This window comes from Salmo trutta, chromosome 21 (assembly GCF_901001165.1).
Source record: "Salmo trutta chromosome 21, fSalTru1.1, whole genome shotgun sequence".
Lineage (NCBI taxonomy): Eukaryota > Metazoa > Chordata > Actinopteri > Salmoniformes > Salmonidae > Salmo > Salmo trutta.
In genome coordinates, this window is record NC_042977.1 from 13,727,893 (window position 1) to 13,743,763 (window position 15,871).

At 43.4% G+C, this 15,871-nt stretch overlaps 1 protein-coding gene across 3 annotated transcripts in view; it reads right to left on the reverse strand.

The window, feature by feature from the left end:
* LOC115156734 (dipeptidyl peptidase 9) overlaps nucleotides 1-15,871 on the reverse strand; it is a 33,903-nt gene that overhangs the window by 10,899 nt on the left and 7,133 nt on the right. For 2 of the 3 annotated variants that reach the window (XM_029704370.1, XM_029704369.1), the window contains exons 5-15: nucleotides 12,871-13,044; nucleotides 8,243-8,414; nucleotides 8,002-8,112; nucleotides 7,637-7,765; nucleotides 7,351-7,412; nucleotides 7,129-7,229; nucleotides 5,148-5,325; nucleotides 3,849-4,008; nucleotides 3,441-3,520; nucleotides 3,007-3,159; nucleotides 1,885-2,020 (exon numbers count right to left, since the gene is read on the reverse strand). In XM_029704370.1, the coding sequence (XP_029560230.1) occupies nucleotides 1,885-2,020; nucleotides 3,007-3,159; nucleotides 3,441-3,520; nucleotides 3,849-4,008; nucleotides 5,148-5,325; nucleotides 7,129-7,229; nucleotides 7,351-7,412; nucleotides 7,637-7,765; nucleotides 8,002-8,112; nucleotides 8,243-8,414; nucleotides 12,871-13,044 (1,456 nt within the window). The remainder of the gene's footprint in view (nucleotides 1-1,884; nucleotides 2,021-3,006; nucleotides 3,160-3,440; nucleotides 3,521-3,848; nucleotides 4,009-5,147; nucleotides 5,326-7,128; nucleotides 7,230-7,350; nucleotides 7,413-7,636; nucleotides 7,766-8,001; nucleotides 8,113-8,242; nucleotides 8,415-12,870; nucleotides 13,045-15,871) is intronic. The other variant, XM_029704371.1, reaches the window with a different exon arrangement.

Consider the following 15,871-nt stretch of genomic DNA (forward strand, 5'->3'; position numbering starts at 1 on the left):
CACATTTTGTTACATTACAGCCATATTTTTTCCTCATCAATCTACACAATACCCCATAACGACAAGGTGAAAACAGGTTCAGACATTGTTGCAAATGTATTGAAAATAAAAACTGAAATACTTCATTTACATAAGTATTCAGAGCCTTTGCTATGAGACATCAAAATTGAGCTCAGGTACATCCTGTTTCCATTGATCATCTTTGAGATATTTCTACAACTTGATTGGAGTCCACCTGTGGTAAATTCAAATGATTGGACATGATTTGGAAAGGCACACACCTGTCTATATAAGGTTCCACAGTTGACAGTGCATGTCAGAGAAAAAACCAAGCCACGTCAAAGGAATTGTCTGTAGAGCTCCGAGACAGGATTGTGTCATGGCACAGATCTAGGGAAGGGTACCAAAACATTTTGCAGCATTGAAGGTCCCCAAAACCACAGTGGTCTCCATCATTCTTAAATGGAGGAAGTTTGGAACCACCAAGATTCTTCCTAGAGCTGGCCGCCCGGACAAACTGAGCAATCGGGGGAGAAGGGCCTTGATCAGGGAGGTGTCCAAGAACCCGATGGTCAGTCTGACAGAGATCTAGAGTTCCTCTGTGGAGATTGGATAACCTTCCAGAAGGACAACCATCTCTGCAGGACTCCACCAATCAGGCCATTATGGTAGAGTGGCCAGGCGGAAGCCACTCCTCAGTAAAAGGCAAATGACAGCCCACTTGGAGTTTGCCAAAAGGCACTTAAAGGACTTTGACCATGAGAAACAATATTCTCTGGTCTGATGAAACCAAGATTGAACTCTTTGGCCTGAATGCCAAGTCTGGAAGAAACCTGGCACCATCCCTATGGTGAAGCATGGTGGTGGCAGCATCATGCTGTGGGGATGTTTATCAGTGGCAGGGACTGGGAGACTAGTCAGGATTGAGGTAAAGATGAAGAGAGCAAAGTACAGAGAGATCCTTGCTGAAAACCTGCCCCAGAGCGCTCAGGACCTCAGACTGGGGCTAAGGTTCACCTCCAACAGGACAACGACCCTAAGCACACAGCCAAGACAACGCAGGAGCGGCTTTGGAAAAGTCTCAAAGTCCTTGAGTGGCCCAGCCAGAGCCCAGACTTGAACCCGATCGAACATCTCTGGAGAGACCTGAATATAGCTGTGCAGCAATGCTCCCCATCCAACCTGACTTGGCTTAAAAAGATCTGCATAGAAGAATGGGAGAAACTTCCCAAATACAGGTGTGCCAAGCTTGTAGCGTTATACCCAAGAAGACTCAAGGCTGTAATCGCTGCCAAAGGTGCTTCAACAAAGTACTGAGTAAAGGGTCTGAATACTTGTGTAAATGTGATATTTCCGGGTTTTTCTTTTTATACATTTGCAAACAAATTTTAAAACCTGTTTTTTCTTTGTCATTATGGGGTAGTGTGTAGATTGATAAAGGGGGAAAAAATAATTTTATCCATTTTAGAATAGGGCTGTAACATAACAACGTGGAAAAAGTAAAGCGGTCTGAATACTTTCAGAAAGCACTGTAACATAAATGCATGATGAGGTATTGGAATGAGGCCTAACCCCTCTCTTCCTAACCGGGGGCTTCCATCATGCTGGCCCAGAACTCAGGAAGGAAGGATGTTGATTAAAAAGTATTGTAACGAGGCCTAAACCCTCTCATCCGGTCACCCTTACCTGGGGCTTCCATCATGCTGGCCCAGAACTCAGGAAGGAAGGATGTTGATTAAAAAGTATTGTAACGAGGCCTAAACCCTCTCATCCGGTCACCCTTACCTGGGGCTTCCATCATGCTGGCCCAGAACTCAGGAAGGAAGGATGTTGATTAAAAAGTATTGTAACGAGGCCTAATCCCTCTCATCCGGTCACCCTTACCTGGGGCTTCCATCATGCTGGCCCAGAACTCAGGCACCATGTGGAGAGGGTCTCCCTCTGAGGCGGTCAGCTTGTAGACGTGGACGCAGGGGGGGGTGCTTACGTTACTGTAGTGGCTGACAAACATGTCAAAGTTCTGCCGAGAGAAGAGAGAGAGAGAAAGCGGGATGGGAGAGAGAGAGAGTAAAGAATAGCGACAGAGCACACGGAGAGGGGGGGATACAGTGAAAGACAGAAGAAGAGGGGAGATACAGTGATAAGGAGACAAAAGAGATGAGTAGCAGTGAATGAATCTTCTCATCGGAGACAGAACGTCACCGGGCCCTGATTTCAAGCCAGCTTTGCTGCTCATCTTATAAAGTTAGCGACACACCTGCAAAAAAAAAAACAACACACAACTGATCTGAGACCAGCAGCTTCAGAACCAACTCCCTGTGTATTTCAACATGGGTCCAGATGCCCACACAACAGGCCGCACCCCACTACACAGCATTGTCTACTCTGCCCAATCTGTTCACAGCCAGGGCAAATCCCTTACATTGTGGCAACATCCATCAATATCCTCTCTATGACACACACACACACACACACACACACAGAATGACCAGATGGTTACACCGTATGACATGGGCAGTTCCACAACGCTCCCTGATGTAACCAGGCTTCTCATAGGGAAGGGATCAGCTGTCCCTCCCTAAGGTTCTTGTGTGGCATGATCTGATGAAGTGTGGGTAGAGGTTGATTAAGTGCAGTGTGTTAGAGGTCAGGGTTGTTACAGTACTACCTACTGCAGTGGTGTTGTTTGGCAAGATGGCGAGTGAATGCAATGCCAGGCGACAGAGGGCTCTAGTCCACCAAAACCTGTATCCCGGTTTCAAGAATGCATTTTGAGGTAAGAGTTGTAATTACAGGGGTGCCGGGGGGGGGGGGGGGGGGGCTTGGCACACAAAGGTTTCCAATTAGCACTGCATGCCAGGCAGCCCATAAGCGTTACAAGAAAATCAAATGCTGAGCTAGCCTACTACTGTTAGGTCAGTCCCAAAGAGTAAACGTATGCTCCCTACCCTGCATTATAAGGGATAGGGGTCAGGGGTAGCTAAATCATATTTGTCGCATCCATACCTTACTTATGGAGCAGCTGTGGGAGAAGCCAGGCTTGGTGAGTCTGACCACGTCGCCAGGGGACTGATAGCTGACCACATAGAGGTGGTGCTCCAGGGGAGTGTCTCTAGTGCCCTGGAAGTACACCAGCTTAGAGGCCTCATTCACCCAGATCTAGAGGGACAGAGGGAGACAGAGATACAGAGTGAAAGAGAAGAGGAGAGTGTGAGAGAAGAGAAGAGAGCGATGAGAGAAGAGAAAGAGAAGAGGAGAGAGACAGGAGAGAAGGAGAGAGAGAGAAAGAGGTCCCGAGATTTATTTTGACTGCAGAAAGTGCATTATAACCGTACAATAGCGTGGGTACACACACACACACACAAACACACACCTAACACATCAGATTATAAAAACACAGCGACAACAAGGGCTTTAATTTGATGAACTGAAATTACTACCTTGGAGCCATGCCTGGCCAACACCTCCCACTCTCCACTGGTCAGAGTCACCTCCTCCTTGATTGCACATTTAAAGTCTCCTGCAGAGGAGGAAGAGACCATTGAGATTTGAGATGCTGTTTTGACATCTTTCACTGGCATTACTTGAGCGACAGTGCGGCAATCTGACGCCCGGATGGCGACCGCAGACATTTCGAGGTTACATCCTAATGCCTTCAAGATCTCGCCATTCACTTAAACCACGACACATGCAGATCAGCGATTAGCCCGGGGAAGGAAGGACAAAGCCCGAGTCCTGGATCTGTTTGTGCCGTGACGATGACAGAAATGAAATTGGCAAGACGGCAAACAGATCTGAGACTCAAGGCAATTTGACTTTGTTAAAGGCTCTTCATTCTAATGACTCACCCTCTGTATGCGTGTAGTTTCCTGACCATTGGTAGCAGCCTGGTCGCAAAGTTGATGTGATTTTGTACAGATGGCTGAAGCCCGTTTTGGATTCATTCACCCATATGAAAGAGAAGTCGTCCTCTGACGTTTGAACGAACGGATAGAAAATATCATGAACCTGGAGGCAACAGAAAATCATGGTTGTTATTCGTTTGTCGTGGCCCAAGTCTTCCATGCAAATATACACTGAGTGCACAAAACATTAGGGACACCTGCTCTTTTCATGACGTAGACTGACCAGGTGAATCCAGGTGAAAGCTATGATCCCTTATTGATGTCACTTGTTAAATCCACTTCAAATCAGTGATGAAGGGGGAGGAGACAGGTTAAAGAAGGATTTTTAAGCCTTGAGACAATTGAGATATGGATTGTGTATGTGTGCCATTCAGAGGGTGAATGGGCAAGACAAAATATTTAAGTGCCTTTGAACGTGGTATGGTAGTAGGTACCAGGCGCACAGGTTTGAGTGTGTCAAGAACTGCAACACTGCTGGGGTTTTCACCCTCAACAGTTTCCTGTGTTTATGAAAAATGGTCCATCGCCTAAAGGACATCCAGCCAACTTGACAACTGTGGGAAGCATTGGCGTCAACATGGGGCAGCATCCCTGTGGAACGCTTTCGACACCTTGTAGAGTCCATGTCATGACGAATTGAGACTGTTCTGAGGGCAAAAGGGGTGTTCCTAATGCTTTGTACACTCAGTGAATATATGACAACATACACCATCAATATATAGTGACTGTTTTACATGTAATGTTTTAGTCATTTAACAGACACGCTTATCAAGAACAACATACAGGAGCAATTGGAGTTAAGTGCTTAGCTCAAGGGCACACTGACAGATTATTCACCAAGTCGGCTCGGGATTCGAACCATCGACCTTTCGGTTACTGGCCCAATGCTCTTAACCACTAGGCTACCTGCCGACTGTCAACTCAATAATCAAACTCAATAGGCAATTCAAATGTTCCAAGAGTAGTTCCCAACAAGCATCAAACCTTTATTTTTGAAAGACCAAAAACCAAAAATAGAGTCTTATGATTCATTGTACACATAATACTAACCACATAATCTGGTAGCAACAATTCTCTCATATAGTACAAACGGATTTAAATTGAGGGGCCCCTCCATTACCAACCCTTATTCATGTTCCATCTTAACAAAATGTTTATTTTCCCTGTTCATGCTCAAAACAATGACTGAGATGTGCCCAGCCTCTTAAGAAGTGCCATCCCCAGAAACTCTCTCTCTCTCACATTGATCCAGATGTCGGTGGTCTCCTCGTAGACAATGTAAGGGTGGACGTCCTCGGGCACAGCCTCCAGGTTCTCCTGTCTCTGGGCCGGGTCGTCTGTGATGGGGATGAAGAGGGCCGGGGGAAGCAGGACCAGCTGGAGCCTCTTCTGACTGCGGTCCAGCAGCGCGGCCCAACCACTGAAGAGGGAGACAGAGAGACACTTTACCTCACTGACTGGATCCTATACAGTACACCAGGCAAATGCAAATTTGAGCCATGCGTCCTCAGGGATCGAACCTGGGTCTGTAGTGACGCCTCAAGCACTGCGATGCAGTGCCTTAGACCACTGCGCCATTCGGGAGGCCCTACGCCGCCAAAGTTTTCTGAGCAAAAAATAAATAATGGAACTGGGAACTAAGGGGCCTAGTCCAAACCATGAAAATCAGCCCCAGATCATTATTCCTCCTCCACCAAACTTTACACTATTGGGGAAGCTAGAGTTCTCGTCCGTCGGACTGACAGATGGTGAAGCGTCAGTCATCACTCCAGAGAACGCGTTTCCACTGCTCCAGAGTCCAATGGCGGCGAGCTTTACACCACTCCTGCCAACGGCTCGGCATTGTGCATGGTGATCTTAGGCTTGTGTGCGGCTGCTCGGCCATGGAAACCCATTTCATGAAGCTCCCGACGAACAGTTATTGTGCTGACGTTGCTTCCAGAAGCAGTTTGGAACTCGGTAGTGAGTGTTGCAACTGAGGGCAGACGATTTTTATGCTCTACGCGCTTCAGCACTCGGCGGTCTCGTTCTGTGAGCTTATGCGTCCTACCACTTATGGCTGAGCTGTTGTTGCTCCTAGATGTTTCAACTTCACAATAACAGCACTTACAGCTGACCGGGGCAACTCTAGCAGGGCAGACATTTGACAAACTGACTTGTTGGAAAGGTGGCACCCTATGATGGTGCCACGTTGAAAGTAACTGAGCTCTTCATTAAGGCCATTTTACTCCCAATGTTTGTCTATGGAGATTGCATGGCGGTGTGCTCAATTTTATACACCTGTCAGCAACGGGTGTGGCTGAAATAGCCAAATCCACTAATTTGAAGGGGTGTCCACATAATTTTGTCTATATAGTGTATATGTCTACTGGAACAATGTGGTCACATCCTCGGACGACTGCATTAGAGTAATCGTAGTAGCCACCTCCATTTGCACAGCTGATTGATGGAGAGAAAATGATGAAATGATTTTACATACCCAACTTATCAATCGGCAGATTTCTTTCATGATAAATCATGTACAAATATAGTGTATATTTATTTATTTTTATTAAATGTTTTATTGTTGGACATAAGACTGTAAAAACACCAGCAAATAAGATCCAAGTTATTTCAATTTTGGAAATCTGTTCCAAAGTATTCCCACGCATAATAGAGAGAAAAAAACATTAGGAACACCTTCCTAATATTGAGCTGCACCCCCCTTTGCCCTCAGAACAGCCTCAATTCGTTGGGGCATCGACTCTACAAGGTGTTGAAAGCGCTCCACAGGGATACTGGCTCCAATGCTTCCCACAGTTTTGTCAAGTTGGCTGGATGTCCTTTGGGTGGTGGACCATTCTTGATACACTCGGGGAAACTGTTGAGCGTGGAAAAACCCAGCAGTGTTGCATTTCTTGACACACTCAAATATTATATCTGTTTGGACTTCTTGTGGTCAAATTTGCAATTATGTTCCGGCCCCCTGACCATCCACTCAAGAAGATATCGTCCCGCGGCTGAATCTAGTTGATGATCCCTGGTGTACAGGCATGCGTTTGAGCTCAACACTAACACAACTGATTAAACTAATCGACTAACACCTACACCACTCTAGTAGCTTCCCTCCAGTTGGGAATCAGTTGTACATCCCTCCAGCTCTAACCAATACAAGCCAACAAAGAAACAGAGAGAGGTCAAGACTAACGCGTTCCCTTGGGAAACACTATGCCGTAACACTCACTATTTGCCGTCACTCGTCCATCCTGCCCGGGCGATGTACTCCGCCCCGGGGAATAGGGAGGTGAAGGGGAGAACCAGCTCCTTGTCTTGGATGCTCATGATCTGGAGAAAGACAAGACAAGACAAGACAGACACTTAATTAGTCTGCTCATAAACACAATGCAGGGAGCAGAGATAGAAATCAGAGAATGAAAGAGAGAGAAGTTGAAAGTAGGCAACTTACTTTGCCTTGGTTGTTAGTCTTTATCTCTGCCAGTTTTAGGGTGGTTTGTGGATTTTTACTGCCTAGAAAAATTGAAATATTGAGATTATAGATGGAGAGAAAAGAAAACTCAGGAGCTCTACTCTTGAAATGATTTGATCAGGTCATTACTAATGTGTGTTACCACATACACATAATGTACAATCCTACATGAGTAGGCCTCAACCTGCGTGGGGGGGGGGGGTGGTGGCCTCAACCTGCGCGAGGGACGGGGGACGGGACTCAACCTGCGCCAGGGGGGGCTCACCTGTGCGGGGGTATCTGTAGGCATCGGCCTTCCGCTCCTCCAGGGCTGGAGAGGGAACATGAATGATCTCTACCTCTGTCTCATCCACCTCTTCATACAGCAGATGCAGGATTTTCCCCCCATCTGAGTCTAACAGAAGGGAAAAGCAGGCTGAAAATGCATACAGATACAGCTGGTGTTTATGACAGACATCTTCATGATGACAGTGTCTGGGGCAGGTTGAAGCCTGTACAATGTTCATCAAAGCATCACTGATTGACTGACTGACAAGACTACTTGATTACAGAAGAGCCCAATTTCTCTCGCATGAAAGTGAGTAGTGCTCTACTCGTATGGAAGGAGCGATAGATGGTGACCCTACTCACCCTCTACGGCAGATGGACTCCACCAGTAGCCGGTGAAGCGATCAAACTCCTCCTGGATCACAAACGTGGCCACGCCCGCAGACTTGGGGTCCTCCTTCACATTATCCAGACCTGACCCAGGGAGAGGGGATTCATTCATTTGATGAAATCTATGCAGCGTCAGCAGCATGGCATAGAGAACGTTTACAATTCCATACGACTACAGTACAACAAACGTCCAAAAGTTGCTGACCCCCCTGACCTTTGTGACAGAACGTGAGTCTCCTCTCCTCCCCAGACTTGATGTTAGCCAGCCACAGGTCGTTGTTGTTGATAAATGCAATGAAGTTGGGCTCTCCTGGGGAGATCTTGGGGTCCATGCGGGTCCCTGAGCACTGTGTCTTAATCTCCACTGGCTTCATGGGGGCAGACTGCTTTTAAAACGAGGAAACACACGGTCAGTGTACAGGGTCGTATTCATTAGGCACCAAACGGCACAAAACAGACTGAAACAGGGAAGACCTAGACTTGACCAATACAACGGCTTGTTTTCGTTTGCCATTGAAAACCAATTTTGTCGTTCTACAATGTGCACTTATCAATACAAACCTGAAGACAACCATATATACAGCAACAGTCATTCATTGGAGTGGCGTTGGGTGCTGTGCAGTTCGTAACACTAATGATTATCTCATGCACTAATACTTATCTCCAATACAGGATTTTTAAATTCCACTTAACGACGCAGATACCAATCCCAGGATGGTCATAATTGAACCACAACAGGAAATAATCAAAGACTGCTTGCAATGATAGATTCAGTCTCAGACATATATTTTGACAAGTGTGAACACCGAGGCACGCCATGTACAGTGAGGGAAAAAGTATTTGATCCCCTGCTGATTTTGTATGTTTGCCCACTGACAAAGAAATTATCAGTCTATAATTTTAATGGTAGGTTTATTATCACTGTCCCCTTAGCAGAAGGACAGTGATTGATAGATGGGTAACAATAACAAATCAGATATTGAATATCTCCTTAAGCATGGTCAAGTTAATAATTATGCTGTGGATGATGTATTAAACCACCCAGAAACATCAAAGATACAGTCCTCCTTCTGAACTGAGCTGCAAGACAGGAATGAAAGTGATCAGGGATGTTACCATGATGCCATTGGTGATTTTAAAATAGCTACCAAGTTCAATAGTTGTGATGGGAGAAAACTGAGGATGGATCAACAACATTGTAGTGACTCCACAATAATTACTTAAATGACAGAGTGAAAAGATGAATACAAATATGCAGAATTAAAAAAAAAATCAAAAACATGCAACAAGCCACTAAAGTAATACTGCAACAAAAACACAGCAAAGGAATACCCGTTTTGGCCTAAATGCAAAGCCTTGTGTTGTGTTGGATTTGCCCAAAACATATCACTGAGTAAATGTCTTCTTAATTTCAAGCATGGTGGTGGCTGCATCATGGTATGGGTGTGCTTGACATTGGCAAATACTGGGGAGTTTTTCAGGATGAAATAAACGAGATGGAGCTAAGCACAGGCAAAATCCTAGAGGAAAACCTGTTTTAGTCTGCTTTACACCATATACTGGGAGAGGAATTCACCTTTCAGCAAGACAATAACCTACAACACAAGGCAAAAATCTACACTGGAGTTGCTTACCAAGAAGACAGTGAATGTTCCTGCAGTTTTGACTTAAATCTGCTTGAAAATCTATGGCAAGACTTGAAAATTGATGTCGAGCCATGATCGCCAACATTTTGACAGAGCTTGAAGAAGTTTTTAAATAATAAAACGGGCAAATATTGCACAATCCAGGTGTGCAAAGCTCTTAGACTTACCCAAGAAGCGTCACAGCTGTAATCGATCCCAAATGAGTGTTCTTAAAGTTAGAATTTTACTTCCACTTTGACCGAGTAGTTTGTGATAGTAAACAATCTCACATCAATTTGAATCCTCAAGGGGGTTTGAATACTTATGCAAGCCGGCAACTTTTTGCAGCCTTTTCTTTATATCTGAAAGGTATTGCCGGCAACAAAGCCTGTACTTTTATTTCCATCAGCCGACCTACTCAGGATTGCTGTAATGTATTTAAAAGTCCCACCAACTTACCATTTTTGGAACGCATTAAATCATTAACATTATATTGTCGTCCAACATTAAACTTGTCCTTGTCAAGTTTGGGGCTGCAGGTAGCCTAGTGGTTAGAGCGTTGGACTAGAAACTGAAAGGTTGCAAGTTCGAATCCCCAAGCTGACAAGGTAAGGAAAATCTGTCATCCTGCCCCTGAACAAGGCAGTTCTTCCTAGGCCGTCATTGAAAATAAGAATTTGTTCTTAACTAACTTACCTAGTTAAATAAAAGGTAAAATATATATATATATATATTTTTTTTAAATCACACAGTTTCACAGAAATTATTTTAATGCATTTATTTTCTCCTTGAGCGGAGAATTGTCACAGTAATGCTTTGTCATTTAGCCTGGGGGAATGCACACTGCCATTTCATATTTTTTTATTGACTTTGACAGGTAAAAATTTAAAGGCCCTTAGAAATGTGTGCATATTAACCTAACTTAAAACAACAAATCGCTAGTAGGCCATCTCTGTCTACAGACAAAATAAACATTGGGGCATTTGAAATAAGAGAAAGCGCACGATGATGTGATCACATCCAAAGTGGGTCAAAAAAGCAACTTTCTGAAATCACCCTACAGAAGTCAGATTGTTATATGACAGCGGTTCCACACGTTAGAGACACTCAAGTTGTGTGGGAAAAATAGGATTTATTCTGTTATATTCCATTATATTAATTCTTAATATAAAATATGTGTTGATTGATCAGGGCAGGGGAATGTAAGCTAAGTATGTCTCTTCAATGAACAAAATTAAATAATAATTTGCACAGACCAGTAATATAATTAAACTCAAAATATACTATTCTATTCTTTTGAAAATGAATTGTATTAGTTGTATGTTTCTTAGGACCTACATACACAAATTAATAGTGGATTTCTTTGTCTAGCCAGCTCATATACAGTTGAAGTCAGAAGTTTACATACACTTAGGTTGGAGTCATTAAAACTTGTTTTTCAACCACTACACAAATTTCTTGTTAACAAACTATAGTTTTGACAAGTCGGTTAGGACATCTACTTTGTGCATGACACAAGTCATTTTTCAACAATTGTTTACAGACAGATTATTTCACTTATAATTCACTGTATCACAATTCCAGTGGGTCAGAAGTTTACACACACTAAGTTGACTGTGCCTTTGAACAGCTTGGAAAAATCCAGAAAATTATGTCTTGGCTTTAGAAGCTTCTGATAGGCTAATTGACATAATTTGAGTCAATTGGAGGTGTACCTGTGGATGTATTTCAAGGCCTTCCTTCAAACTCAGTGCCTCTTTGCTTGACATCATGGGAAAATCTAAAGAAATCTGCCAAGACCTCAGAAAAAAAATTGTAGACGTCCACAAGTCTGGTTCATCCTTGGGAGCAATTTCCAAATGCCTGAAGGTACCAAGCTCATCTGTACAAACAATAGCACGCAAGTATAAACACCATGGGACCACACAGCCGTCATACCGCTCAGGAAGGAGACGCGTTGTCTCCTAGAGATGAGCGTACTTTGGTGCGAAAAGTGCAAATCAATCCCAGAACAGCAGCTAAGGACCTTGTGAAGATGCTGGAGGAAACAGGTACAAAAATATCTATATCCACAGTAAAACGAGTCCTAATATGGACAAAACCAGAAAGGCCGCTCATCAAGGAAGAAGCCGCTGCTCCAAAACCTCCATAAAAAAGCCAGACTACGGTTTGCAACTGCACATGGGGACAAAGACCGTACTTTTTGGAGAAATGTCCTCTGGTCTGATGAAACAAAAAATGGAACTGTTTGGCCATAATGACCATTGTTAGGTTTGGAGGAAAAAGGGAGAGGCTTGCAAGCCGAAGAACACCATCCCAACCGTGAAGCACGAGGGTGGCAGCACCACGTTGTGGGGGTGCTTTGCTGCAGGAGGGACTGGTGTACTTCACAAAATAGATGGCATCATGAGGAAAGAAAATATTGAAGCAACATCTCAAGACATCAGTCAGGAAGTTAAAGCTTGGTCACAAATGGGTCTTCCAACTGGACAATAACCCCAAGCATACTTCTAAAGTTGTGGCAAAATAGCTTAAGGACAACAAAGTCAAGGTATTGGAATGGCCATCACAAAGCCCTGACCTCAATCCTATTGAAAATTTGTGGGCAGAACTGAAAAAGCGTGTGTGAGCAAGGAGGCCTACAAACCTGACTCAATTACACAAGCTCTGTCAGGAGGAATGGGCCAAAATTCACCCAACTTATTGTGGGAAGCATGTGGAAGGCTACCCAAAACGTTTGACCCAAGTTAAACAATTTAAAGGCAATGCTACCAAATACTAATCGAGTGTATGTAAACTTCTGACCCACTGGGAATGTGATGAAAGAAACAAAAGCTGAAATAAATAATTCTTTCTACTATTATTCTGACATTTCACATTCTTAAAATCAAGTGGTGATCCTAACTGACCTAAGACAGGGAATTTTTACTAGGATTAAATGTCAGGAATTGTGAAAAACTGAGTTTAAATGTATTTGACTAAGGTGTATGTACATTTCTGACTTCAACTGTAAGTAAAAGAACATATCTGCCAACTTTGTATTCACCAAACACGAAAACGGCTATGATGGCTATGGCAAGCTGCTAACTTACTGTTGTGAAAGTGAAGAAATTAAAGCAGTGGATGGTCTAAATTTAAACGGAGGAATTTAGAACCGCTGATGTAGAAAGGGCTTTATAAATACACTTGACTGATGATAAAGGGGGGTAAAACTCACAATGAAGCCGTTGTTGCCCCCGTCCTGACAATAGAAGAGGCTGTTGCTGGCCTGGAAGAGGAACAAGCCGGTCTGGGCATGGTAGTCGTAGGAGGTGATCCCAAATGCTCCCAGACGCTTACGCTCCCTAAGCAGCTCCTCTTCCCGGGAATAGGCCCCCTGGTGCGGGGTGGCCTGGAAGTGTTGGAAAGATGGGAAAGTAATTTGTATGAGTGTTTGTGTATGTATGTATCCCACAACTGTTGCTAGTAAGTAAAGATGTTAGGGACAATATAGGGTGAATCCCAATAACTGTTTGCTAAAATAATAATTGCTTGCCAAAAATGTAATGTTTGTAATGGCAATCCTGGTTAGAGGTAACAATCCTTTGCATGAACTGCCTACATTATTACAAATATTATTTGTTAATTATGGAAACTAAGATAAGCAGGATGTTATATATACACACATATACATACATACATACATACATACATACATACATACATACATACATACAGTGCAATCATAAAGTATTCAGACCCCTTGACTTTTTCCACATTTTGTTACGTTCCAGCCTTATTCTAAAATGTATTAAATATGTTTTTTCTCATCAATCTACACACAATACCACATAATGATGCAAATGTATAAAAAACAAATACTTCAAAAATACCTTATTTAAATAAGTATTCAGAACCTTTGCTATGAGAATCAAAATTGAGCTCAGGTGCATCCTGTTTCCATTGATCATCCTTGAGATGTTGTTACAACTTGGAGTCCACCTGTGGTAAATTCAATTGATTGGTCATGAATTGAAAAGGCACACACCTGTCTGTCTATATAAGGTCCCACAGTTGACAGTGCATGTCAGAGCATAAAACAAGCCTTGAGGTCGAAGGAATTGTCCCTAGAGCTCTGAGACAGGATTGTGTCGAGGCACAGATGTGAGGAAGGGTTCCAAAACATTTCTGATGAAACCAAGATTGAACACTTTAGCCTGAATGCCAAGTGTCATGTGTGGAGGAAACCTGGCACCATCCCTACGGTGAAGCATGGTGGTGGCAGCATCATGCTGTGGGGACGTTTTCAGTGGCAGGGACTGGGAGACTAGTCAGAATCGAGGGAAAGATGAACGGAGCAAAGTACAGAGTGATTCTTGATGAAAACCTGCTCCACAGTGCTCAGGACCTCAGACTGGGGCGAAGGTTCAATGACCCAAAGCACACAGCCAAGACAACGCAGGAGTGGCTTCTTGACAAGTCTCTGAATGTCCTTGAGTGGCCCAGCCAGAGCCCGGACTTGAGCCCGATGGAACATCTCTGGAGAGACCTGAAAATAGCTGTGCAGTGACGCTCCTCATCCAACCTGACAGAGCTTGAGAGGATCTGCAGAGAAGAATGGGAGAAACTCAACAAATACAGGTGTGCCAAGCTTATAGGGTCATACCCAAGAAGACTTGAGACTAATCGCTGCCAAAGGTGCTTCAACAAAGTACTGGCGATGCCAACCCAACTTGGGAAGGGGAGGGGTTTTAGCGGGTGGAATAGTGGTGAACAATTGGAGGTTTACTTAGTAGCAATGCAAATATGGTGCAACTAGATGGACACTCAATCACTATGGTACTTTTTAAATGGTGAGTTTACAAAAATATATTAATGATAAATAGATTTGAAACTTGTATCTCATTATGGTAAATGGTGAAATAAGTATAGCCAGTTATTATCTGCTAAGCCATTACAGTTATAAGACAAAGACAATCAGTATTTACCTGGCTAAAAGAGAAGGAATATAATATATATTGTTTACAGGAAACTCATTCAACAATTTTAGATGAAGTTGTGTGGAAAAAGGAGTGGGGGGATGAAATATATTTATCCCATGGGCAAAGAAATTCAAAAGGGGTGATGATATCAATTAACAGTAATTTTGATCCGAATGTGTAAATTGTCCAAGCAGATCCTCAAGGTAGATGGATGATTTTAAATATGTTATTGGACCATAAACAGATATGGCTCATTAACCTATATGGTCCAAATAATGATGATCCACTCTTCTTTGAAAATATATATAATAATTGATTAACCCTACAGGCAAAACAAGACTATATTATTATGGTGGGAGATTATAATACGGTTTTAAATACCTCTATGGACCGTAAAGGAAATCACACTGCAAACTATTACAAATGTCATGGATATATTGGAACTAATGGATATATGGAGGCTTACATATCCTGACCTAGTGAGATATACATGGCGGAGGCTCAATCAAGCTAGTCGTCTTGATTACTTTGTCATTCTCTCTGGCACCAAAAGTGCCACAGCTTGCATTGATGTGCCATCCTGGATGAGCTGCACTACCTGAGCCACTTGTGTGGGTTGTAGACTCTGTCTCATGCTACCACTAGAGTGAAAGCACCGCCAGCATTCAAAAGTGACCAAAACATCAGCCAGGAAGCATAGGAACTGAGAAGTGGTCTGTGATCCCCACCTGCAGAACCACTCCTTTATTGGGGGTGTCTTGCTAATTGCCTATAATTTCCACCTGTTGTCTATTCCATTTGCACAACAGCATGTGAAATTTATTGTCAATCAGTGTTGCTTCCTAAGTGGACAGTTTGATTTCAAAGAAGTGTGATTGACTTGGAGTTACATTGTGTTGTTTAAGTGTTCCCTTTATTTTTTTGAGCAGAGTATATAAAACACAGCTGGGCCCACTAATTGTTTTGTGTCTTTCTCTATATAGGTGTGCCAGGACAGGAGCTAGGGGAAGATTGGGAGTAGGGACGGGGACCAGTGAGGACGTCGGTTTTTCCTACCTCAGAGAAAGCTTCTGTGACTGGGCACCTTGTCTCTCTGTTAACCTAGGCAGGCTTTCGGTAGACAGAAGCGTTCCACCTGTAACTGTTATGTGTAGACGATAGTCTAAGACAGGAGTAGCCGTCTGTTGTTTTGCTTTCAATTTTTGGCCACGGCCTTTTGGTAAACGGCTTAGTTCATGTTTATTTGTTTCGTTACAC